This window comes from Biomphalaria glabrata, chromosome 5 (genome assembly GCF_947242115.1).
Source record: "Biomphalaria glabrata chromosome 5, xgBioGlab47.1, whole genome shotgun sequence".
Classification (NCBI taxonomy): Eukaryota; Metazoa; Mollusca; class Gastropoda; family Planorbidae; genus Biomphalaria; species Biomphalaria glabrata.
Window position 1 is genome coordinate 13,259,372 of NC_074715.1, and position 27,741 is coordinate 13,287,112.

At 35.3% G+C, this 27,741-nt stretch overlaps 1 protein-coding gene across 4 annotated transcripts in view; it reads left to right on the plus strand.

The window, feature by feature from the left end:
• Positions 1 to 27,741, plus strand: part of LOC106062736 (TBC1 domain family member 2B-like) — a 41,034-nt gene that overhangs the window by 3,733 nt on the left and 9,560 nt on the right. The window contains exons 1-11 of one of the 4 annotated variants that reach the window (XM_056029345.1): positions 8,052 to 8,202; positions 10,880 to 11,018; positions 11,469 to 11,625; positions 12,706 to 13,151; positions 13,804 to 13,931; positions 17,465 to 17,596; positions 18,532 to 18,751; positions 19,174 to 19,280; positions 19,584 to 19,669; positions 21,839 to 21,883; positions 26,438 to 26,552. In XM_056029345.1, the coding sequence (XP_055885320.1) occupies positions 10,926 to 11,018; positions 11,469 to 11,625; positions 12,706 to 13,151; positions 13,804 to 13,931; positions 17,465 to 17,596; positions 18,532 to 18,751; positions 19,174 to 19,280; positions 19,584 to 19,669; positions 21,839 to 21,883; positions 26,438 to 26,552 (1,529 nt within the window). In that variant the 5' untranslated portion in view covers positions 8,052 to 8,202; positions 10,880 to 10,925. Of the gene's footprint in view, positions 1 to 8,051; positions 8,203 to 8,547; positions 8,715 to 10,879; positions 11,019 to 11,468; positions 11,626 to 12,705; positions 13,152 to 13,803; positions 13,932 to 17,464; positions 17,597 to 18,531; positions 18,752 to 19,173; positions 19,281 to 19,583; positions 19,670 to 21,838; positions 21,884 to 26,437; positions 26,553 to 27,741 lie in introns of those variants that run through there. The other 3 variants (XM_056029344.1, XM_056029342.1, XM_056029343.1) reach the window with 3 other exon arrangements.

Sequence of the window (27,741 nt, forward strand, 5' to 3'; positions counted from 1 at the left end):
GAGGGCCTGTTTTGATCACGAAAAAGACGTCAATCGAACAAGACGATGGGAATGTGGTTGGGACTAAAACTCGCCCGTTCTGACCTGTAACAGCCAATAGAATAGCGGAGAAAATAGTTTGAGTCGTTCTTGTTGATGTTCGCGAAAACTGTCCAAGTTCTACTTCAAAGATGAAAAGACGTCTATTTATTTAATAATTAATTTATTTCTTGTCACTTAGACATTAGTAACAATGCTCTTTTACTTAATCCGTTCTCTATAAAGATAATCCAAATGCAAGGCAGCACGAGTCTCCCCTCCCCTCCTTTTTTTCCCCAGATGAGCAACGAAGCATTGCTCACTATTTGATATAGATATTCTAGTCACTGCCTAGATGGACCTGGACACAGATCCTTTTGTACATACACCAGTGCGTCTCACTATTTGGTATAGATATTCTAGTCACTGCCTAGATGGACCTGGACACAGATCCTTTTGTACATACACCAGTGCGTCTCACTATTTGGTATAGATATTCTAGTCACTGCCATGATGGGCCTGGACACAGATCCTTTTGTACATACACCAGTGCGTCTCACTATTTGGTATAGATATTCTAGTCACTGCCTAGATGGGCCTGGACACAGATCCTTTTGTACATACACCAGTGCGTCTCACTATTTGGTATAGATATTCTAGTCACTGCCATGATGGGCCTGGACACAGATCCTTTTGTACATACACCAGTGCGTCTCACTATTTGGTATAGATATTCTAGTCACTGCCTAGATGGGACTGGACACAGATAATTTTGTACATACACCAGTGCGTCTCACAGTAGTTTAGACCCCTCTTTCACCCTGCAATACTGAAGTTGCATTTAAAAGAAAGTTAAATACATGTATACGATGTAAGAAGTGTGTAATATTCAGTAGATTCTTATCATACGAATTACAAACGTCCCTTCAAAGGAGATCATTTGAAGACCTTATTTGAAGTTATTTGTCATAGAATCATATGTTGTAGTGAATCGAAGGCAAGCAACAACGAAAGAAATGAACAAACTACACAAGTTGAATTATAAACTAAAAGTATAAGGCGAATAAATTCAGCATCACACAAAACATATATATATATATATATATATATATATATATATATATATATATATATATATATATATATATATATATATTTCATTTCTGCCTTCAACACAAACAATGGTCCGGATCGCACCTGTCTCTCCATGCTCGTCTCAACAATCTGTCCATAACCAGTGTTGAACAGTACGCTGGTGCGCACCATAAGCGTCGGAGGTGTTAAAATACATGTGTAAATTCGACTCTTCCCTAGACACATTACAGTTCCGGCACACCCAAAATGAATTAGATACACTATTTTATCGCCCATGGATGTTGAAGTTCAATTAAAGGCCAATATCTCACGATTATTTAGTCTAGAACTTATGAAAGTTTGTGGGAAAATATGTGCAAAAAAAGAAACAAAAATTCTATTTAAAAAAAAAGGGGGGGTGTTACATCACCAAAGAAAATACGATGTATAGGTGCCTATCATTTCTTAGATTTAGAAAGTCGTGGATAACAAAGTTTTAACTTTTGTATTGATACTATCTGATAATATCTCACGATTATCTAGTCTCTGTTAAACCTGTAGGAAAGTATCTGTGCAAAAAGGAAAAAGGGGAGTTAACTTCACTTGAGAAAGTACTCTACATATATCATTTGTTCTTCAGGGATTTACTTCCGCATTGTGTTGATAGATCAGTCCTCCGCATATTTTCTATCACTTTGCAGCCCAGTGTCTTTGCCTGCTACGTCAGCTTTGCCCTTTACATTTTTTTTTTACAAAGCTTATATACATACACCCACTCTGTCTGTCTGTGTGTCTGTCTGTAGACATTTTGAACACTGTTATTTCTCCCACACCCATTGTCGGAGCAAGTTGAAAATTTATACAATTATTTATAGAGCCTAAAAACCATGAATCAACAAAAAGAATTAACCAATTAGTCAAATAATTATTGATAATTTTGCCTGTTGTTTAAAATGAGAAAAAAAAAACACTAAATTATTGAGAGATATAATTGTAAATTCGGAGTTATTCCCCTTAGATGAGCAAATATTTTGCTTGATTTTTCCTTTTCGTTTTGTTTTAAATTTATTTATTTAACTCAAACCACCACTTTTTTTTTGTCTTGGTCAAATAAACAATGTGAACAAGCTTAGAAAGTACACGCACTTTAAAACAGTCGCCGTGAAGGAACTGCTCAACAGAATGCGTGCCATCGTCGTGGAAATTTCAATCATGTCCTTGAACTTGAAGTTATTTTGTGATCCTTTTCTCGTCTGCGATAATGTACGTTTATTTGAAGACTGTGGGAACATGACACTTGTATTATTGTAATTGGTTGAAGTGTAACACAGATGAAGTAAAATAAACATAGAAAAACACTTTCATAAATACTTTTTTTTTTTAGAAGTTCGAAATGCGCAAGAGAAAAAAATCAAGACTCATATTATCAGAATAATATCTATCCAAAACTAGGTTTATCTAAGTTCAAGCAAAACATTAATAAAGATTATTTATGCATAAACATTGAGACATAAATTATTAATGGTTTAAATTATAAGTGATTTTATAAATCCACTTGGTTGAGTTTGGTTAATCGGATCAGACCGAGACGCGAACCTTTTGGCCCTAATGACTGGCTGGTCCATTTAATAGGACCACACCAGCACACGATCGTTTTGGTCCTGATAACTGGCTGGTCCATTTAATCGGATTCGACTATAAAAATGGGATTCATTTCAGATTCAGTCCGAAAAGCGACTAGTTCGATTTACCGGTGGTCGAAATTACCGGATTTGACTGAAAAGGCATATTTGCTTCGTTTTCCTTACGCAAGTTTTTTTTCCATTTTTAATTCTTCTATTCTTATCTTATAAAATGCAGACGTTACTTCATAAAAGATTATTACGTCCTACGTGTGTCCCTTTTCAGTCTAGTCTTGCATGCCTATGCTCAATTATTTTTTTTTGGGGGGGGGGGGGGGGGCCATTGATGTATCAAATCTATCTTTTAGAAGTGACTCTTTCGTTCCATCAATCCATCTTTTTAAGAGGCTTCCTCTAAACAAGTTATCTGCTGGTGTTTATGTATGCTCCAATCTGAGACATTTTTTACTAGGACGAACTGGTCTTGTCAATTGCTGCACATCTTTTTTTATTTTTTTTTATTTTTACGAAGGATTCATTTACTTTATAAGAGACTATTTTCCTTCCCTTAAAAATATAATACATTTATTAATTTAGTGTCAGTAGAGCTGATGGTAAAAGTGACCTATTTATAGGCCAGGATGTGTGCCTCATCACCTCACGTACTGGGCTCATTGTTTACTCGCCAATGTCGTTTCCGGCAGGTCAATAGGCCAAGTGATTGAATGTAATCCAGTTTATCTTATCGTTATATAGGGAAAAGGAGGGAAGTGATTTGGCGCCCTTTGGTATCAGTCAGTTTTATTTACCTTAATAATGTCGTCATATATATACATATATGTGTAGTTATGTACCGACATCTTTCATTACATACACGGAAACTTTCGAAATGGCTAATGTCCGTGTAAATAGCGGAGGTGAAGTGATAAGAATCACAAAGCTTACCGATAGCCTTGGAGTTATTCTTCATATTTTTTTAGCTAGCATTCAAAATAGAATATCCGACCCGCCTTGGAAATACAATTCAGGACGATCGGTCTAGTAGCCACGATCTCTAATCTAGATTTACCATTCCGAAAAATAGATGGCCATAAAAAGAGCGGTGCGACAGTGCTAGACCAAAAGAGAGTTTCGATAGTGCTAGACAATAGACCAAGATAAAGAAAATCGAATATACATTTTAAAATCAATAGTAGCTGGTTCGTTTTTCATGTTTTTATTTTTGTTTGTTTGCAGTTTTTATCGTAAAATATTATATGTCTCAAGATGTCTATTTATTAAAGGCGACCTTTTTATTTATGTTGTCAGAAGAGCTGTACTATAAGAGTATGTCAAAGAAAATAGGGAAAGTGTACATACATCCAAAAAAATATATTAAAAAATCGATTCCTCCTTTATGAAGCCGATGGTAATCTATAATTTCTCATTCTATTCATTTCCTGTCAATGTCATGCTTCATTATTTCAAGGAGTCTTTCCTGTGAGCTTTGCACAAGCAAAGTCTTCTATTAACAGCCCAGTTAATGATTTCTACACATTTGAAACCATAAGAGGACAGACGCAGACGGCAAAAAGAAAATCTTAATCGACAACCGGCGGACAATGGTTATGCTTGCCCTGGGTGTGGCAAAATATGTAGGTCACAGCTGGGGCTGCGTAGCCACGGGAATGACTGCCTTCCTCATTAATTTTCGGACTCGAAGACTAGCCTCATTATTATGATAAGAATGTTAAAACTTTAATTTGAATTAACGTTGTTTTTTTTTAGAACGTTACATCCATTTTAGAACCATTCAGTTTTTTTTTTTTTTTTTTTTTTAAAGCTACAAGTAACCTTGACACATTCATTTTTGGTGTTCGTTGACCAATCATTTAAACATAATTTGACTATCTTTAGCCCACGTTTGTATGTACAAACCAAATATCTTCTTTCACCCGCTGTAACTTCACGTGGACATAATTACAAACCATACGACCTGTCCAAAGTATTACTTCAAGTTAAAAATATTTTATTGACTTCCACGACCAGTTCACTCAAATGTAATCTTTGAATAATTAAAGCTATGTGTGTTACGGTCTGGAGCAGACGAGGCTCTGAATCATACACCAAAACAGACTCAGCAATGGTAGATTGAGAACTTAAAATCGTGGTTCAACAAATAATAACAAGTCAAAAATGGCCTTGTTTACATTACTCCATTTTCTAATCTTCTTTTCTTTCAACACACATGCGCACGTAACACTATGCCACTCCACCCCCACCTCCTTTAAAAAAAAAAAAGAATACTCTCCACTCAATGAATAAAGTAACAAAGTTAGACCGATAATAAATTTGTCAGAAGAGTGGCGTACTTGAGAAATTGTGCGCGACTTGACCCTGGGTATGGTAGGTTCAACTTATCGAGTTGTTTGCCCTTACATAGCAGCGTGTACTTACGCTTAGATTGGATCACGTAATTGTTGCAAGTTCATATTCAAAGAAAGGCCACTTTTTTTTTTCAACTGTTTCCTTCGCTCCAGTGCCTGCCCTTCAGTCCTCTGATCAGGGCCGGCCATTGGCATAGGTAAACTAGGCAGCCGCCTAGGGCCTCCGATCGGTAGGGGGCCTCGCACAGGACTCATCATTTTTTTTTATATAAGAAATAGCTAAACTTGAGGAGCCCAGTGTTATTGTTGGGTCTCTAGCCTGATTAGGTTTTAAATAAATTGTGTTGTTTTGTTTTCGATTTTTTTTTTTATTATTTATTTTTCTATTTCATTTGGGGCCACCAAATTCACTTAGCTTAGGGCCTCTAATTATCTAGGGCAGACCCTGCTCTGATGTACAAAAGCAGGTTGAGGATGCTACCCTTCTAATATAATGTAACACAGTCTTGGGAAACTTCAAAGAGTTAAAACCAATGGCTTAGCGACTATCTTCTTGGAGCCCCCACTCCATTTCCAAACACTCGTTCTAGAGTTCCTCGTTTTTTTATTTATTTATTTTCTTTCACGTGCCATTGCCAAGGTACTATTATTAGATCTAATACCATGCGTGTTATCATGTGAAATGTGTTTTTTGTGGTTCACGACCGTATCCTTTAGACGTCTGGAAAACCGGATGTATAATTCTGCATGTACACTTTGGGCGGATCCTAATATCAGCATAGAGAGTAGGTCTACGTCAGATTTCCTCTCCTTATTTTATCCTCCCTCTTGTCGACTTACGTTTGGTGGGGGAAAATGTGTTAATAATTGAAACGCTTATGCTACATATTGATATTGTTAACCTATTCATATGGTGTGTCGCCCGACAGTCGCGCACCCCCTCCCCTCAAATCTAATATCACGTGAGACCTGGCGACGAGCATCCCGTGATTCAGTGGTTGATGACTTTTTGCAAAAGCAATTAATTTGCTCATAATAACTCATGAATAATAGATGAAAAAAAAAAAAAAAGAACATTTTTACCACGCCCCATTCCCCTTTTCTTTCCGAAAACAAAATCCTGTGTACTCAAAAGTACCGGTATGCACTATTCTATTTTGGTGATATGGATCCAAATATGGTAACATTAAAAGACAGTAGTTTACACTAGTTAAAGATATGGTATAATTATAGAAGATTCCATTAGGGTGATATTGGTCCAGACTTAGAAACGTAAAAAAGACAGTAGTCTAGAGTCTAGGACTGATCATGAACCGATCTCCACATAAGACGGTGCGCACCATGTTCCTGAATGTTAACTCTTCAGTGAAGATAAACGGGAATTTCCACTGATGTGTTCAAGATAGAGACCTGCAGACCAATTTAATTTTAAGATGATTACATTTTGAAAAAAAAAACTATTACGGCCAAACTAGAGTTTTCCTTTTGTGGCCAATCAGCTAGTATTTTTATCCCTAAGGTAAACACTAACCGTCAAATGTCTAGAAAAATCGTTAGAGCCGTTTTCGAGATCCGTGTCCAGGTTAACAGGTTTTGCCCATGAAGAATTAGCAAGCTGATAAGAGGAATTGGAAAAAAAAATGGAATGCAGCTCATGTCAGTGTTAGGATCCTCCTCTCCCCCCAGCTTTTGCTTTTGTTATCCCTACGCGTGATCGATGACCGCCTCTTTCTGGACACAGCTCGTTGTCGCCGACTTACATGTTAAAGGGAATGATCACATGTGTACCACTGTTTTCATAGAATGTCCTTAAATTGTAGTAAGAAAAAAAAAACTTGTGGGAATTTCCGTTACGGGAAAACATCCTGAATATCAATGAGACACGTGATTACGGCATAGGCACATTGTCTGTGAAGTAGTAAGCCTCCTCAACGTTTATCAAGTCTGTTCTTAACACATACTTAGGTCTAGATGTCTTTTCACCATCCACGGTCACTTAGCCTGGTAGAATACTTTGTTTTTAAATAACTTTTACTCTTTAACTACAAGCCTCAAATGAAATCGTGAACCTCAGCTGTAAAGCATTGCATTAAGCTGACATTTCGAAAGAACAAGCCAAACAACCCAACCATTTAAACGCGCTAAAAAAAACACACATACAAAAACACACTTATCTAAGGGGAGTTACTCCACACTTGAAGTCATATATCTTAATACTATAAGATTTGTTTCCCCATTTCAATATCAAAGCATTTAATTTCCTATTTGTTTTTTTTTTTTTTGTTTTTTTGTTTTTTATTTTATTGATTGATTTTGCTAAGAACAATGAATAATTGTGCAAAGTTTCAACTTGAATTAAAAGTGGGAGAGGCAACGTGTTCAAAATTTGAAAAACTGACAGAGTGAGTTGATACAAGCTTTGTAAAGAGGAATTAAAGATATGGTATCGTATCCAACTCCGAACTTAGCAACTATATCTCTCAAGAAAGTAGACGTTTTCGATATGGGATATTTTTTTTAAATGATTTTTTTTAGGTATAATAAATAATTGTAAAAAGTTTCAACTTGATTCGAGAATGGATGTGGGAGAAATGACGTGTACAATTATTTAAAGGGGCAAAAGCCGACATATTTAACCATATCTGTGAATACCGAAGGATTAGTTTCCCTTGTTGGCATCAAATATAATTAATAAGCAGTAATTAGTTGACTAATTGATTCAAGTATTGGCTTCGTCAATGAATAATTGTGCAAAGTTTCAACTTGATCCAAGAATGGTTGTGGGAGAAATAACATGTACAAAATGTGTACCAGAAAGAAAGACAAAGTGAGTTGAAATAAGCTCTGCCAAATGTTTTACGAGAAGCCTAATATTGTTTTCCCCTTAGTGCATGGTCTTTTAAAAACATGTCACCTATTGATTGTGGAAGGCGACTTGCTTGTGTGCAACGTAAAATATATTACCACCACTGACCCTTTCGGGACGGCTTTGTTGGCGTGTAAGATTATCTCCCTTTGTCAGCGTGTTGTGTTGTTGCTATGGAAGAAGGATACTTAAGATCCGAATGTCCTAGCATTGTTTTCATTCGCTCGAATGTCACAGTTTAACACTTGAAAACAAGGTAATGTAGTATAAATAGAGTATAGTTATAAATAGACTTAAACAGTTAAGGTCATTAGCCTTGACCCTGAACATTTTTCCGAAGGGAAGAAGTCAGTATGACCTAGCTAGTACTGTGTAGTCACTTATAGGCCTACTTACTTATGTTAGATCTAAATCTTCGTGCCGATTGGGGCTTATTAATTGTTTAATTTGACAGTTCTTAACTGAACATTTTCCGAAGGGAAGAAGTCAGTATGACCTAGCTAGTACTGTGTAGTCACTTATAAGTCTACTTACTTGTGTTAGATCTAAATCTTCGTGCCGATTGGGGCTTATTAATTGTTTAATTTGACAGTTCTTAACTTGAAGTGAGATTAATATCATAGTTAACATACAAGAGCTCCTTTGTTATAAGCTGCTGACAGGATCATATGCAGATACAAGTGTTGTGCCGCCTTAGTCGAAAAAATCCTGAACAATAAACTTCGCGATGATACAGCAATCAATCTTTCTTTATTCTTGTCCATTAAGGTAGTCTTGCCTACAAAATAGATACGACTTTTGAGCTCAATGCATTACGTTTATTCGGGGGGGGGGGGGCTGTTCTTGATAATTGATTTAATGGGGGGTAAATAAGAGTTAAACATGCGCGACTTTATTACTAATCAATTACACGGTATTCGTGTTGCAATCATGATCCATAATGACATTAAACTACTGCCTTATAGATATACCTCTATATATAAATATATAGTTCGTCCACCGTGGTTCGATGATGACCACTTTGTCATCCAGGGGGTATTGGGGGGGGGCGGGGGGTGACTAGTGACTTGCGCTGGAGATATACCTATAAACAAAGTGTTTGTCTAAAAAATATAATCCTTTTGGTCTTTTATGACATAGTCTGCAATAGAAGATCAACCATATGGTGCACTCAGGGATTCCATTCCTAAGTACAGTAAACGGAAAATCAATTAGATTTAGTATTTGATTTAAAAAGAACAACTGGCCAATAAATGTGTGTGCCTGTTTGTCAATGTTAATTAACTATTTTTATTTAAATTATGTATACCACTCTATAAGAACTTAGCTAGCTTTGTCTTCTATTTACTCTTGCTGCATATGCTTTACTTTACTCCCATTCCATTTAAATATTAATTCTATCTAGTTTTCTGTGTATTCATCCATCTTTTCTCATCATAACAAACCCAAACTACTGATTAATCGATCGTACTGGTTTAGTGCATCAATCGTACAGACTGTGCTGAATCCGCCATACGAGCTGTTTCACTTGTTAGACTATAAAAATCTACACATTTTACTTCTTTTTCCGTAATTTGAGTTACCTACCTCTCCCGTTCGGGGATATGAGACTATTACGCTTATGAACATTTAAACTCAGATCAAACTTTCAGCTTTGTCGTTGTTCGTTATTTGGATAATTTTTTTTTTTTAGATACCTAGCCTTTACCTCATTATTAAATCACTGTCGTCTGCTGCAGATGTTTTAAGAGTTAATGGACTTGTGTAATTTCAATCCACATGACACTTGTGGGCCATAGATCAAGTATTCATTAACTTGTATTGTGATTTAATCTTGCCTAATTGATAGTAAACATGAGCCTAACCTTCATTTGCCATCTATTTTGTTGTTGGAATAATAAGGCAATCTGGCAAGAAAACATTTTCATTGGCTTGGAGTCAAATAGAGGTCTAGAAGACCTAGGGGAGTGTGGCATGTACAAAATGAATAAACACATTGTATATTTTGCTGTTACTTCATAATTTAGTGCTGTGTTTCTCAAACCGGAGCTTGTCATCCAAAATACACACACACAAACGAGAAAATGTACGTCTGCACCCCTCCTCTACTTTTGGTCAGCTAGGCAAGTCTGCTAGTAAATCCTCTTTAAGTTTCATCACCCATGGGCAGAGCCGCAGTGTCAAACGATTGGATTTCCTACTTTCTGGGCTGCAGCCTGCTGGCGTCTGCAAGTACACTTTTTCATGGTTAAACCTTAAATAAAACAAAAAATTGCGGCATAGTTTGATAGTGACGTGTGAGAGACGTCTGCAGTGTGCTCTATTGTCGTAAAATTATCTTTAAGTAAATCGTCTACAAGAGGGCCGCATATTATCTTCAACTTTAAGCTCCACGTTTGTTTAATTATGTGTCATTCTGGTGAATCCCTTCTAGATCGAGATGATATTATGGTTCTAGGTTATCCATCTTAATCAATCTATCCTAATCTTTCGTACCCTCACCACTATTTTCTCTTGTACTCTGTCTTGTTTTAGGCTATGATGAAATTGAGTCTCTTCATTTCTGAAACAGTTCATCTCCGTGGCTTGGACTCTTCCCTCCCCCTCTCAACTGCTGACAAGAGTTTAAGCTCTGCAGGTATTCTATGTCTGAACTCATTACCACTAATACCACCTGAAAGACTTCAGATAGTAAGGCATTGGGCTCCAGCCCTAAGATTAAGGATGAGTGTAGTGTAGTATTTGTTCCAACTTTGACAGTCATACTTTGCCATGTCTGATACAGACTTGCTCTCTGAAAAGACAAATGACAGTCTAGACTACAGACTTTCCATATCAACCTAGAAAGCATTTTTATGCAAAGAATTTATAATGACTATTTTTAAATTCCTTTGAAACTGTATCTCTCATAGTTTTTAATTTCTGTGAATTAGATGCGAGAACCAAGTCTTTCAAATCGAGGCCCAAGACCGTGTCTACATGCTGTACTGGCTGGATGCATTGCAGAAGAAGAGAAGATTATTTAGCTTGAGACAATCCAATCTGGCGCAGGATTTTTTTATGGGCAAAAAGGTGAGAAGTAAATAGGTTACAGAGGCACGGTGGCTGAGTGGTACAGCACTTGGCTTCCTAACTGGAGGTCTCAAAATCCTGGTAAAGACTGGGATTTTTAATTCAGGATCTTTAGGGCACCTACAAGTCCATCAAGCTCTAATGGGTACCTGACATTAGTTGGGTAAAAGTAAAAGTGGTTGGTCATTGCGCTGACCACATGACACCCTCATACCCTCATTAAGATTAAACAGATGAGCTTTACATCATCTGCCCTATAGACCACATTGGTCTGAAAGGGGAACTTTAAATATGTTACCATGGTAATTCTTTATCCTTTAACCCAGTTATCACCTGCTTGCCTCCTCATTCCTAATAAAATGACAAAAAAAAATCTTATCTTATTGTTTTTCTTTTATAACTGTCAGACCAAATTATTTTTGCTTTTAACACAAATTGTATGTTGTACAGAAACAGTTAGTGGCTAATGGTCTGCTTGGCAGAGATTCCACTGATGGGAATGATGAATTGTGTCCAGCTGAAAATAATTCAGATAACTCCTCAAAGTTTTCATTGCTGGATCTTCGGAAAGAAATAAGGAATGCTGTGTCCACAATACGAGCTTCGGGTAATTTGTTGCTGATTTTAAGTATTTAGAATTAAGTGACATTAAGTTAGCTTGAATCAGAATATTTAGGGGGGGGGGGGGGGAAGTTGCAATATTACTTCTAGAATTTTTGTTTTTAAAGATTATATTCCCTAACTCCTGTATGGGAACATGATCATAGAATTAAAATTTTGGATTGTCAAATCTTTTCAATTCTCAAAAGTAGACTTACCATAAGTCCAAATAAAAAATAGCAAGTATGGAAAAGATAATTGAGGAGAAATGTAGGGAAGATAGAAATAGATGATCAAATATGAATTTAAATGACAGCTACATGGTAATGAACAGTAAAAAACAACAACAAATGAAGCCTGTGCATCAAGCCTAAATAACTGAGAAAACAGGCATGTGGATCTGCTTAGTTGTGTGGTATGCACTTTGGACTGTTGCCACAATGTGCTGAATTTGAATTGCGCACTTCTCTCCCTTTACCCCCTCAATGCTGTTGTCCCGCTTGAGGCTCATAGTATGTCATTATAATTTTCATATCGGAAGGGGCACCTGAAAGTTACAACAGAATGCCATTGTGTGGAAGAACTTTTGTTGTTTTTTTTTATCAGGATATTAAAAGGAAAAAAAAAAGGAATTAAAAAGAAGTTGTCTCCAGACTATTGACTGCCTCTGTGTTATAGAGTGTGTGTTTAGGTTTCTATGGTGATGGTGGGAATTGGTTGTGAATGATGCAACATAGGTGGCATTGTCATCATTTGGTTTTAGTTGGGAGATGACTCAGAACGTGGGACTGAAAGGAAGTGTTATTGTAGTGACTTTGATTTTGTTAAGAAATATTTTAACTTAAGTCTACTACTTTTATCTCATTTTAACACAACTTGTTTTTGTATATTATTAATAAAGTTCTATTAGGTTTTGTTCACAAGAAAGTTATTTAAGTTATATTAGTTAAGATATATTACGCCTACAACGGTTTAGTTTTCTACCAACAGGTTGGCGCTACGAGTTAATGACTGTTAACACTCTGTAAATATATAAATTTTTGTTTGTTTGTTAATCATTGAACTCAAAACAAACATTATCTTTCAGCCAGTGATACCTCCTTAAACAGAAGTTCAACAGCATTGAGTGAAGACTGGTCCCTAGTGGACGACATGTCCACTGCCCCACACACGTTCACATCAGAATCAAACAACAAACAAAACACAAACCGACCAAACAGCTTTTCTGGCAGGTCAGAAGACATTTTAGGGGATACTGCCCCATCACACTCAGAGCAAACAATTATCCTAGAAAACTACATGAGGTCACATGACTTGCACAACTGGAACAACAATAAGCCTGTGACCTCACAGAATAAACCAATGAAACCACAGGTCTCCAGCTCCGCCAATGGCAAGCCTAGTAAATTCATTTCTGCATTAAAAAGCAATTTCAAAATGATGAAGGAATCTGTCAAAGAGAGGAACCAGCGCTCTAACCCATCCAGTCGGCACAATTCAACAGGCTCCCAGTCCTGTTATAAATGTATGGTGGTAGGTTCAACCTTGTTTTGCTTATATTAATCTCTATTTCAGAAGATATTTTGCATATGATTTTAGTAGTTCACAGGCTAGAGTTAAGAGTTTTCCTACACAAGCTGGTGGGATAAGACTGTTGTCTTAATTTGAATAAGGTAGGTAAAAATAGCCTTTTCAGACCTTGCAATCTATGTGAGAAGATAATGTAAAGCTCATCTATTTCTTTAGCCCATGGTTAACGAAGTTGTTAAATGGCTATCACAACCGTTTTTACTTCACCAACATATATGTATGTCATGAACCCATTAGATTTGGGTGGACTCAGTGGCATCCTAAAAATCCTTGTCTTATTATCAGAATTCAAGACTTTTTTGGCTTAGAAGACAGGCGTTTTACCACTTGAATAGCCATGTCCCCTTTAATATGAATATAGAAAGAAACAAAAATGTAAATTTACAAATGCATTACCATGTTTTCTAAACATTAGTGAAAACTGCCTATTACCCTTTTATTGCTCCTCCTTTGAACAAGGTGCCAAAGTTTTTTTCTAAATGGATTGCTACAACAAAAATTGTTCTTTTTACTTTTCTAATCATCATAAGTGAAATATTTTTTTTATAAAGTGTCAAACTTGTGACTTGATTCATGAATTTTGTATCATCATTAGCTTGCAGAAGATTTGGCTTCTAAAGAAGAATACATTAAGTCAACAGAAGAAGAACTGCATGCCAACAATGAGATCATCAAGTTGCTGCAGAAAGAGTTAGCTGTCATGACTGCTGAGATAAACACAAGGTAACAGACACACAAATCTCTCACACTTCAGGCTAATGCAGCTTAGCCTTTTTTTTTCCACTAGTGTAAATCATTTGTGACTTTTGACTTTTTTTTTTTAAAATGTGTTTGGTTTGTTGATTTCATACTAAATTCTAATTTGCTTAAAGTCAGATCTTTTTTTTTTCCCTGTTAACTATGGCTGGTACTTTGATCCAGGTAAATCATTCAATGATAAATAATAACTTACTTACTTAGACTTAGGTCCTCCTGCGCCGTTTGGCGCATTGGGCGGCAAGCTGTCTCCATAAAGATCTGTCACTGGCAATGTCTGAAGCCTCCTCCCACCTGGTGTCCACTGTTCTGAGGTCCTCCATGAAGGTGTGTCACCATGTAATATGAGGACGTCCCTGTTTGCGCTTTCCTTGTTTTGGCTTCCATGTTATCGCAACTCTTGGTGTGCGTAATTCATTTTGACGTAGAACATGTCCCGCAAACCTCATGCGCCGCTCAGTCACAACCTCACTAAGTGTTCGACTCCCAGTTCGGCATAGGATTTCCTTGTTTGAGACCCGATCTGTGTAACTGACTCCCAAAATCCATCTCAGCCATCTCTGTTGAGACACATTTAGTCTTTTCTCAATTTTGACAGATGACTTCCATGTCTCACATGCAAAGGTGTCGTAGGATCTGGACGAATTTTTCTGTGATGCCGTATTCTCTAACTATTTTCCATAGTGATTCTCGGTGGACACTATCAAACGCTTTTTTGAAGTCCACGAAACTGATTGATAGCCGTTGTTGGTACTCAAGACTTTGTTCTATGATATTTCGTGAAACGAAAATCTGCTCTGTACATGATCTGCCTCTTCAGAAACCTGCTTGTTCTTCTCTGAGCCTTTCATCTACAGACTGTTGAAGCTGTCTCAATAAGACAGTGCTGAAAACTGTGATAAATAATAAAACTCACCAAAATCTTAAGTAACAAGTTTACATGATTTAATACTACATTGGGATTGGGTGGTGAATATGTCTTAGTATTTGAAGAAAATTGATCTAAAAGCTAAATTCAATTATCCAAATCCAGTTTATTGCAGGGATTCTATGTTTAAGTGAAGTAATCACAGACTTCCTCTTTATGAAATAAAACATTTGAAATCATGAAAAGATTGAACTCACACTATAACCACACAATATGATTTATTTGAATAATAGATTCACAATGAAGCCTGAAATTGACTGATGAATCTGGATATTTATATTAGCTCCCAAGCTCAGTTTATTAATCAAAAGTTCTCCAAACTTCTGGTACTGGAAACTTGGACTATGCAGAAAGTGGCGGATGGCTTCCAGTGGGGCAACACAAATCGACCTGGTCAGTCGACGCTAGCGGTATTTATCGATCTCAAGCAGGCCTACGACAGAGTATGGAGGCCCGGCTTGTTGTTGAAACTGATGAACTTAGGTGTTGGTTCACATATGCTTAGGTGGATCCAAAATTTCCTCACGGAAAGAACGGTACAGACTCGTGTTGGTAAGCACTTGTCGAGGAAACTTCCACTTGAGCAGGGGGTGCCGCAGGGATCGGCACTCAGCTGTACGCTGTTTTTGATCTTTATCAACGACTTGCCAGCTCTTTTGAAATGTCAGAAGCTGTTGTTTGCAGATGATATCGTGTTGTGGGAGTCAGGGAGAGATCGTCAACAGCTCATTGACACTCTCCAGCAGGCATTAACAACTATATCCTGCTACGCCAGAATGTGGAACCTTGAGGTAAACCACTCGAAGTCGGTTTACTCATGGTTTACGCTGGGCCGTGATATATTGAAGGAACCTGTCGAGCTTAGAATGGATGGGAAGATTCTGGAATGGGATAAAAAGCCCAAGTACCTTGGAGTAATTCTCGATCAGAAACTGACTATGTGCGATCATATCCAGCAGGTAAAGGAAACAGCTTCCGAGAAGTTGAATATTGTAAAGAAACTAGCTGGAACGAAGTGGGGAGCGAGAGCTGATGTGCTGAGAGGACTGTACATGGGTGCAGTACGCTCTCACATGGACTACAGTCTTCCTGTTCAGGTCTGGGCTTCGCAAACGACCTTAGCAAGCCTAGATGCTGTTCAGAACCAAGCCTTAAGACTAATCTGTGGAACCTTTAGGACAACGTCAATTGCCGCTGGCGAGATTATGGCAAACATCCCACCGATGAAATTGCGCAGAGAACGAGCCGTCATACTAGTTCACGAGAGATATATGCGGCTGGAAGATGGATGCCCACTCAGAAGTCTGGTCGACAACTGGGAGGGTAGGAGACGCCTCAAAAACCGGCCTTGCTTCATGCATGTGGCACACGGGTTGGTCAGAGAGGCGAATCTGCCGGTGGAGCGGGCTGCTCTTTCCCCGTCCGGTTCTATCTTCCCGATAGAGGCTCTCGGCATGCCGATGATACGGAAGAGCCTACTTGACCCAGTGGTGATGAAGCAGAGTCCAACCACACGGCTACTACAAGCAGCCAGAGAGACTATCGCATCATATCCAGCCGGAGTAACCACCATCTACACAGACGGTTCTGTGCGGACGCTCGAGGGAACTGTGAAAGCTGGGTACGGGGCGGTAGTTCGACTCTCTGGCAATCCCGAAAGTGACGAGCTCAGTGGATCCTGTCAGCAGAAAAGCAGCCTCGAGGCTGAACTCGAAGCAATGTTCCAAGCACTGGACTGGGTGGCTACGATGGTATGTAACGGGACTGCGTCAGCGCATGACATAGTCCTTTTCACGGACTCGGTGGCCGCACTGTAGGCCATAGAACGGCTGGATGAAGGTGCTAGAAGGGTATGGGACGTCCTAACGGTCGGAGGGCGTCTCCTATGATTCGGCGTGAACGTTACTTTGCAATGGGTGCCCGCCCATTGTGGGGTGGTCAGCCACGATTTGGCTGACCAGCTCTCGAAAACCGCGGTCGCAACGGCGCTCGAACATGATGAACCGTACTCATATGAAAGTGTACGATCCCTAGTCAACCAGCGCATGTTGACTGCCTGTTCCGCACGATTCAATTGCCACCATGCATCCCTTCTGTCTGGTCTCCTCATTGCCCGATAAAGCTCACGCCCCTTGTCCAAAGAATCCCAGCCGTCGTGCCAAAGTGTCAACATGCGCTGGTTGACGTGTACACCACGTGACATATAAAAAGCTGCTATCTAGAACAATCCTGGTGAAGACTTTTAAATTTCCGGATCTCTGGGCGTCTCTGAGTCCACCCAGCTCTAAAGGGTACCTGACAATAGTTGGGGAAATGTAAAGGTGGTAGGTCATTGTACTGGCCACATGATGCCCTTGTTAACTGTGGGTCACAGAAACAGATGACCTTCACATCATCTACCCTATAGATTGCAAGTTCTTAAAGGGGAACTTTACTTTACTTCTTTATTTTCACAGTTATGAGGTTTTTATTTTTATTAGATTGTAATTTATTTGACAATCCAGAAATGAGTTAAAACATACTAATATACTATTTTATAAATTTATCACGTCTGCTAAATTTTATTTCTAAGGAAAGAATGTGAGGGTAAAGATGAAGATGCAATTCAACAAATATTGAAACAAAAAGACAAACATATCATTGAATTGGAATACAGCAGAACTGTACTCCTAGAGGAAAGAAGCACACTAAAACAGGACAACAGGTAGTTTATTACATTGAAACAATACAGTAGGTAGTTGATTACATTTAAATAGGCAACAGGTAGTTTATTACATTGAAACAATACAGTAGGTAGTTGATTACATTTAAATAGGCAACAGGTAGTTTATTACATTGAAACAATACAGTAGGTAGTTGATTACATTTAAATAGGCAACAGGTAGTTTATTATATTGAAACAATACAGTTGGTAGATTATTATGTTTACACAGACAACAGCTACTTTATTACATTGAAAGGGACAACAGGTAACCTGATATCAAAGAGTCATCTAGAGTTTTTTTGTTGGATTTTTAAGAAAAATGTTTGTGCATTACATTATTAGTTCTATTTAGATACAAACATTTATAGAGAAAATATATTAATCTAAAATTTTAACATTTTGAATATGTGTTTTCAATAGTAGTTTAAGGAGGTTTGTGATGTGCTTCCTAGAAAATTAATTAAATTATACATTTAAAAAAAAAAGGAGTCAAGCCTGCTCTAATTCACACACTGTTAAAAAAAAGGCAGGCCAGGTTGTCTCTATAAGTTTGTGCTTCTTCTCTCTTGTTTTTTTTTTTTTTGCTGCTGAAGTGTAGAATCTATGCCATGGAAAGATAGCTTGTTTCTTTTCTCCACACTATCATGCAAACTACTGGTTTTAACTGAAGTGAGAAGGAAGATAATTTAGGTAGGTTAAGACTCTGGGATTGAGAGACAAAGCGCCTCTTTATCAAACTAAAGGTTTTGACATGGAATCCACAGATTTGTGATTCACATTTTTTTGTGTGAAAGTAACAATGCATAGTCATTGTTATAAACACATGATACATATTAATGGCCACCAAAAGTGTAGCCTATTCTTTGACATCTTATAGATTCACTATGCATATATTTAAGTTGAATTCCATGCTCTAGCCATACCTAATTTGACAGATTGCTGGAAAATGAACTCAAAGATCTCAGCGACCAGATATCCATGTTCAAAACCACGATTGCAGTCAAAGATGAAATGATTGTGAGCCTGACCAATCAGAATCAAGAACTCAGAAGCAACCAATCACTGGGCATGGAAGATAAATCTAACCTTGTAAGGTCATTTCCTATTGATCCCATTTCTCTGGCTGCAGAGAGGAAGGAGCAGGAGAGATTGGCTGTAAGTGAATGACTAACAATTGTAACATAACTAATCAGTCAGTTTTATAGTCAATGTTGTTAATTAAAGGTAATATGATCAGGAACAAACACTAAGTTTGGTCTGTAACCTTCAATATAATGTTTAATTAACAGTATAGACAACGGTCATTACTGACATTGAATTCTGGTAATACAAATTTCTAACATTGTACATTTGAAGTCAATACAATTACCCTCTTTTAACTACGGACTACTTTCCAAAGTATATCCATGTAAATTATTGACCACAGAAAAAAAGAACTTACTAATAATACATTAGAATTGTTTGAAAAATTTGACATTATTTTCAAATTGATTTCTAAATAGATAACTTTATGAAATTATTTTCTGAAATTTAGTTTGGAATTTATTTATATTTGATACCAGTTCATCTCTCTCCAGGATGCATGTAAGGCTTATGAAATACAAAACCAATTTCTGACTAAAGAAATTTTGGCACTGAATGAATTAAGACAACATGATGAAACCAGGCAAAAGTTTCTTAATATGTAAGTTTAAGCCAAAATAAATAAACCTGTTCAAATATCTAGTAATAGATTTCCTATCCAAAATATTTAATAAGTAGATAAATACTTTTTCTGTTTGCATAGTGTAAAAAAATTGTATTAAATGATATTGTGTAACATCCAATTTAAAAAAAAAATATTTGTATATCTTTAAATGGTTATTTTCCTCACTGGGACACTCATAAACAACTGAAACGGTCAAGCTTAATTCTTGGTTTTTCCTAGGAAGCACATTTTTTTGCTTGGTTTAGCTGAAATAAACCAGAGATAATATTTTCTATTTAGGAACATAGCCAAACTGGAGGCTCAGTACTATCAGACACGCAGTAAATATCTGTTTCTTTTAAATGAAAAACAAGTGCCAGTCAGAGGTGAGTACTTTTTAATTTTTACGTTAATTTTTCAAATAAGACATTGTTTTTTATTTTGTTTTTTCATAAATGAATGCAGTTGACAACAGATTCTTTACTATTTCTTTGGATGTGGCCCATGCTCTAAAATTATTATTTTCATGCATTTACTGAAGATTAACTACTCTCTAAAAAGAAAAAATTAACAGTAAAAATGTCACTTGTATTTGGCAGAAACTTTTTTTTAGGAGATTAAAGTGTTTGGAATGTAATGAAATGTGTGGTTCTAATTTCAATGCTTTTGTAAAATATGTTTTAAAATATTTTATAATTAGATGTTTATAATGAAATGAATATAAAGAGATTTTTTCTTAGAATTAAAAATATTGCTATAAAAATACATTTAATAAAAAGCCTATATAAATAGGCTCAGACTTCACTGATAATACTTCTGCTATTTACTTTATTACTAATCCTTTCTTTTTTAGCTCTGGTTGTGTTTTTCCTTTGTTTAGACTGCATTTCTTTCTGTTTATTTATTTTTTCTGTAAATGGTGAATGGTGTAATAAAATTATATATGCTAACAGTGGCTTTAAATAAGATTTATTTCACAGATTTTGGGGAAAGGTCTGGTATGTTCAAAAGTTCATAAATATAGCAAACTCATGAAATTTGAGTAATATGTAAAAGAGGTTTAGGTAGTTGGGAAAAAAGGATGAACACCTGGACTCTATAGTTACACTACACACTCTTCTTGCTTATTTTAAATTGAAATTAACATTTCCTTTTTTCTTCATTTAAATGCTCATAAAAAGAATGACAAAAATGATATATTCTAGTGTTCTTAATCAGAAGTTATACTTTGAAGTCTAGGCTTGAGTAAAGCCTGTGTTTTGTTTTGTAGCATTGGTTTTAGTTTATCCAACTTTTTATTGACCATCTTCTTGATCTGTATACTTGCGTTCTAATGCTTTTTTTTTTTTTGGCTGGCTTTCCTGTTCTGTGGCCAAATTTGTTTATATTTTCCTTGTTAAATGTAGTGGCATTAAACATCCTGGCATTGTTCTTTATGTGAATGTGTTGTGTTCCTAAAAATACCCCAGTATTAAATGTTTTACCTCACTTTTGTGAATTTTTTTTTTTTAACTCAAATTTATTGTTTGGGCCTTATCCTAAAAGTGAACTGTTTACTGGTTCACGTCACCTCACCACTTTTAAACTTGTGCGTCTGTCTATTCCCCACTAATCTATAGTAGATTCTGGCTTATTGTCTGCTGCATTGTAAAGGAATGATGACACACGTCTGTGACACATCTTTCAGTTCATCTTGTATAAATCACTGTGTCAATAGCTGCACCATATGGTGGTCCTATTGTCAATAAGATTTTGTACATACTGTAAAACTTCTCAAAATCTTTGTTTGGCTCTTAGATAGGAAGCCTAAATTCCTGTTCTTTCACACATACACTTCACTCTTTATTAATTTGTGGGGGAAAAGTTAATTTCAATTAACAGAAGAAAAATATGAATGGAATTCTAAATTTTTTAATTATTTTTTTTTACATCTTTTAAATAATTTTGTTTTCAAAGTTTTTTATTTAAAAGTTTTTACATATCCTATGCGCTGTTGAATATTAGACATATTTACAGTATAATCATTTCCATATATGTTTTGCGAAAGGTATTTTAAAAAATATTATATAGCTGGGTTTTTGTCAGTTGATTGGTCATAGATAAAAAGTAAATTTCCTACATTTGTTTACTTGAAATTTAAAAAAAATCTTTTTTTTTTCATAGTGTTTCTGTGATTATTCATTTTACATTTAAAAGTATTGTTTTGTGACAAATATTTCACTATATTTTTTTTTTTACTAAAAAGTGGATTTATGTGATATGCTTGTGAAATATTAAATTGTAGTGAAAGTATAAAAAAAGATTATTTGAAGACTAGTGACTATAAGAAACTAATGGTGTAGTGTGTAGTTTATTTTAAGACTTGTGACTATGATAAACTAATGGTGTCATTGTAGTTTATTTGAAGACTAGTGACTATAATAAACTAATGGTGCCATTGTAGTTTATTTGAAGACTAGTGACTATAATGAACTAATGGTGTAGTGTGTACACATTTAATTTTATTTTGGCTGTATGGCATCTTCTCATTGTTTCTTTGTTGTTTTTTTTTATAGATTTGAAACAAAAATTATTTGACTTTATTAATAGATTTGCCAGAGGTATGGCTATTTGCTTCTAGTAGTGGAAAGAAAACCTTACTTTTTAGAGATCTTGAAACTAAACTTTCTTTTCTTTTTCTTATTGTTTTGTAAGTCATCTTTCTTGTTCTTTTCTTAACTCTAAAAGAAACAAAAATTCAACTTTGTCTCAATAACAAGTGCTTGTGATCTTTATTTTTCATTTTGCTGTATCCAATCAAAGTGCTTTTAATATTCAGAGTAGTGCTAAGCAATAGATAAAATATTTACTTAGACTCTTTATTTTGATTTAGAGATTTAGAGTCTGGCAAAACTTGTCTCTTGAAGATTTAAACTGAATCAATTACTCATTTTACTAACCAGCAAGGCTTAAATAATTAGGCCATGTTGTTTAGGCTACAGTGCTTAAGTCAAATAGCCAGAAAGCTTATTTAACAATCAGGATATGAAACCTGCTGAATAGCACAACTATCACATTAAATGAATTATATGAATAATCAGGCATTATCTCAATCCTATAGGGCACTTCAATTGTCTATCTGTACTCTCACTGGACTTATGTACCTAATGGCATTTAAATAGATTTCTATGTAAATTTGATCCTTAGTATACACTGTTCATCTTAGAGTGTACCCAATGACATTTAAATAGATTTCTATGTAAATTTGATCCTTAGTATACACTGTTCATCTTAGAGTGTACCCAATGACATTTAAATAGATTTCTATGTAAATTTGATCCTTAGTATACACTGTTCATCTTAGAGTGTACCCAATGACATTTAAATAGATTTCTATGTAAATTTGATCCTTAGTATACACTGTTCATCTAATAGTCCAACTACAAATGTCATTGCCAATAATCCATTGCATAAGCCTCACTGAATATGGATTACTAAAAATTAAATTTTGACAACTAATTAAATTGTCTTCACTAAGTGACAGGTTTTGTCAGGTAAATCACATGTAGAAATAAAAATACTTTTTAAAATATCGGCATGTATTCTTAGAATAAAATATAAAAGCTGTCTTTTTTTCTGTGCTTTAGTGATTAGATTTTCCAAATCTTTTATGATTATTATTTTAACTGTTATTAATTAACAACAATTATTTTTTTAACATTTAATTAGCAACTAGTATTTATTGTATTTAAGAAACAGAAAATAGTCCTAAGTGAATGAAAGAAATCTAATGACTTAATTCTAAGTGAATGTTTTTATAACCCATCAGAAATAAAATTTGTCTTAGTTAAAAAAAAAAAAGGAAAAGAAGAGATGATCTTCCAAAGCTTAGGATGAATAGATGAGCTTAGAAAAAAAAAGTAACAATTTAAAAAAAAATGTCCAATTAGTTTTGTCTTATATCACTCTTACTCAAGGCCTTCGGGCAGAAAGACACTGGAGAGTTACGCCTTTCTTTGTTGGTTAGGGATATAGTCATTTAGGATAGTAAAAGCTCAACTTCATATCCTAAAGGGTGCTGAATATTTCATTTCTTAATTTAAGAGCATCCTTGAGCTTGCCCAGATCTATTGGACGTTTGACCGTTGTTGAATAATGTAAGGAGATTGACCATTACAATGGTCTCATCATATTATATACATGAACTTTATTATATGTATATCATGGATTTTTAGGTTTAATGCAAAACATGTTACATAAATAAAGGCAGTCTGAGGGGGTCCATGGTTCATGCTCTGGTCAAGACTGTCCATTGTTTAGCTACATTTAATTCACCATTTTCTCTCAATAACACTTTGGTCTTTAGTGCTGCCTTTTTATATGAAACATGTATGCATTGTTCAGGACTTAGCTTCACTCTTGTATTCTCCAGGTCTAGTAGGCATTGTTATGTTAATACCTTATTGGTTATGGCGAACCATGTAGTTAGTGGCAATATTATTGCAACAACACATCACAGTGGTTTCAATTTTTCAACAAATTTTTTGTTTTGTTTTACATGTTCCTTCATATTCTGAAGGTATTTACATCCTAGACAAACCTCCCGCAGGACAATGAGGGATGGCAGGTTTAGAATCTGGGACCTTTGAAACTACCGAATGACAGTACAGAGCCCTGCCTGGTTGTGCAGTTTGCGCACTGGACTGTCGTTCGGACTTATCGATGGTCCCGGGTTCAAACCTTCGTCCCATCCCCCGTCGTCCTGCGAGAGGTTTGGACTAGGAAGTAAATTACGGTATCTTCATTTCTGAAGTAACATCCGAAACATGGAAAACATTTTTACCACACAGCCAGGTAGCTATCCAAGTAATCAACAACATAGATAACTAACCCACTTTGTGTAACGATCAACATTACTCAAGTAATTAAGAGCACCACCATCCCCTTATTATATAACTATCAACATTAAAAATCAATACACGTGTGGTATACATGTGTGTACAGCCAACAGGGGCACAAGATGAAGTCATCTTTTTGTTTTATTATTCCCCTTAGCAATGTATCACTTGTCTAGCTGTATTGTGTGTCATTGTGTAGTGAAGCAAATATGTTCACTCTCTTGCTCTCAGAGAGAACTGAAACATAGCTGCTCAGCCAATATAAAGTCTAACTGAGCCTTCCAGTTTAGTGTTGAGCAGCTGGTTAGTTTATCAAGGTTATTAGGATAACTGCACTGTTAGTATTTAGGGTGGGGATCAATAAACTGCTAGCTTGTGTATAAGTTACATTGTGGCAGATGGCTGCAGGTTCAATGTGGGATGTAAAATGTGGAAACACATTCAACACTTTGCTCTCTCAGGTTGTCATTTTGTTTTTTAATGTTTTCTTTTTGTCAGACACATATTTCAATATTTTTTCTACATTGTAAAAATGAAAGGAAAGCTTTATATCTTATTGCACACAATTTTATATTCATTTATTTTTCCTATTATAAATTAGTTTCTTTCACTTTTTTTTTTTCAAAATTATTTTCCAACATAGAGAATTTTTTAAAACACATATACTTACAATCACCCATTGTATACATGTACAGTTTTATTTTCATAGCATTTTAAATTATGCTTTTGTTTTTTTGGGTTTGTCTCCTTATAAGTTGGCAGTTTTCTATGATATATATTTTATTGTCCCCTTCTATTAAGTACTTCAATTAAAAAGGAAATAAATCAATACCAAGGTATTTAATGTCTATATCTTATTGTGAAAGAAAATTTAAAAAAAAAGGATAGACTAATTATTGTCCTTATCTGTTTTTGACCTCCTATAAATAGATCTAGGCGATATAACAGAAACTTACTCTTGCCAAGTGTCTCTAGTGAGGTGTAACTGTTAAATTCACTTGGAGCCTCTCTTAATATTCCAATGAGTGACACTATGAGTTCTGTGAAGCAGAAAATGTTTAAGTCAATGTGCATTCACTGCGCTAACACAGCCAGCGCGGGGAATCACATTCTACTCTATCATATTCGGATGAAGAGCGGTGAGATACGCAGCTCCACGGTCTCAGCCAGTGGCAGGGTATTGTCATTTTGGACCCAGCATAAAAACAGTATTTTGCATAATGGTGATTATTATAGCTTTCATGGGAGCTAACCTCTGGGAACTTTAGAGTTTAACTTATTAAGTACCGGTATTTTAATTGTTATGGATACAAATATGAAGAGTTATTTTTTCTTTGTTTTTCAAAATATTCCTTTAAAATACTTTTTTTGAAAATTACTTAATATGGGAGTACCTTGTACTAGTATTAAATTTTCTTCAATTTAATCAACTATAAATTTAATAAACTGAGTCTTCCATTAATATGATGTCTTTTTAAAAAATAATTCTTAGTTATATGCTTATCAGCCACTTTAAAATATAACATTTGATCACAATTGCTCTTCAGTTGTCATGCTTGAACTATATCTTTAGGTTTTATTTAAGTATTTTTAAAATGAAAATCTTTACTAATACCGGTACCGGTAAAGTAATTTTTTTTTCTAAGAACTTATGGGGCATTAGAAATCAACTGATCACAAATTGGAAATATTTACACTTTTTATTTTTAAAAAATATCTAGCAAAACCAATTACTTTTAGAGACTGGTTATTTATTATCTATTTATTAACTTAATCTTGGAATTGAAAATTTCTTAACTTTTTCAATTTATATTTCTCATTGAATTATCTGGACTGTTTTTTTTTTAAATGAACGAATTGGGATTTTTCCAAGGCTATTTTTTAAATTTCCTATTCCAGCCTGTTTATAATTTGTTTTCATTATTTATTTATCTATTTCTTTTTATTTGTTTTCACTCCCAGTAAAATAAAACAAAATGACATTTTACAAAACACTAAGCTTAATGAATTCACAAAATGCTAAATTAAATGTAATAAATATTTACAATCTATCCAATGAGATATATATTTTTAAAAAAATCATATTGATTGATTTTAAAATAAATATTTTTTAGAGCTGTTACCACATTGATTTTACAACTGAAGATGTTTACATTGATTTTTGATGTTTTCCTAAAACTTAACAAACTGCTTGGCAGTTTTTTTGTTTTCTTTTTTTGTCAGTTGAAATACAATATTATCATCCATTGTGCTAAAATATTGACTTTATTTACTCAGGTGGTGATGAGAACAATTCACAGGATGTGGTCAACCAGCTATTACAGGAAGCCCTGGAAGCTGAAGTCACTGAGGCACAAGAAGATGTGGCTAAAACATTTATCTCTTCACAGAAGTCAGTTGAGTTTTTGATTTCCAACAAGATTAGATATTTCTCATCAATAAGTTTAAATGTTGTTAAAGTATACATGACTTTACAGTTTTCTTGCATGTGGATCATCAGGTGTAAATGTGGAACCATCCAGAACTACACTTCTCTCTTTATATGTATAGGGACCATTTTCTTATCCTCACCCTTCATTCTTTTTTTTTCCCAATCATTTAGTTGGAACCAATCTATCAACTCTCCATTGCCCAAGTCATTCAGTCACCTGGCCATCTGCTGCCCAAACAAAATTTTCATTGATTATTTGTTTTTGAGCAAAGACTTTTTATTCCTAATCTTTAATCCCAATCATAGTGTGGGAGAGATGTATTTCAACCAAAGACTTCAATGCTGTGGGTTTGCAGTACAATGTTCTGTACAATAAAACAACTTAGGGCATAGCTGAACTGAAATATGTGATACAAGAAAGCTGTAGAGTGAAGATCATGACTATCAATCCTAAAAGCACAATAGTAGAGTGATGTGTAAAAGAGCTAAAATTCATATAAGTACACTTTTCAAAGTAGCCTACCTCAAAGGCTCATAGCCATCTTGTCTGATAGTGGGAATAAACAATAGTTTATGAGAAAAGCTAATTGCCATCTTGTCTGACAGTGGGAATAAACAATAGTTTATGAAAAAGGCTCAAACAAATTTGGCTTTGAGTAAGCTGAACAACATAAAGCTTGACTAAAAAAAATGTGAAATTTATGCAGTCTTTCTTAATTGATGTGAAGTTTAGGAACTTAGTGTGTATCTTCAGAGGTGAATCTGAATTCTTGAAATGAAATGTCTACATAAACTTAACATTTAACCTCTGTAGAGGTCTGTAAAAAGAGTCCTAAACATAATTAGTTTTTTCAAAGCAAAAAATGTTAAAGGATTAAACAATCTTTCAAAAAGCTGCCCTACCAGGTGAAAAAAAGCAAGAGAGAAGAAAATATATGGATCTTTGGATAACAGTTTAAAAAAATGGACAGGCTTATATTTTTTTTATGTGGGTTGTTAAGTACAGCAATCAACAAAACAAATAGTGTGAATTTATGAAAAAAATCCCACTTCGACACAATATCCTTCGCACAGGTGTTATGGGATATTGACTAATTGGACAAATTAATAACTTTATTGGCTGGGCTGCATTATTTGTTTAACTGGGTTC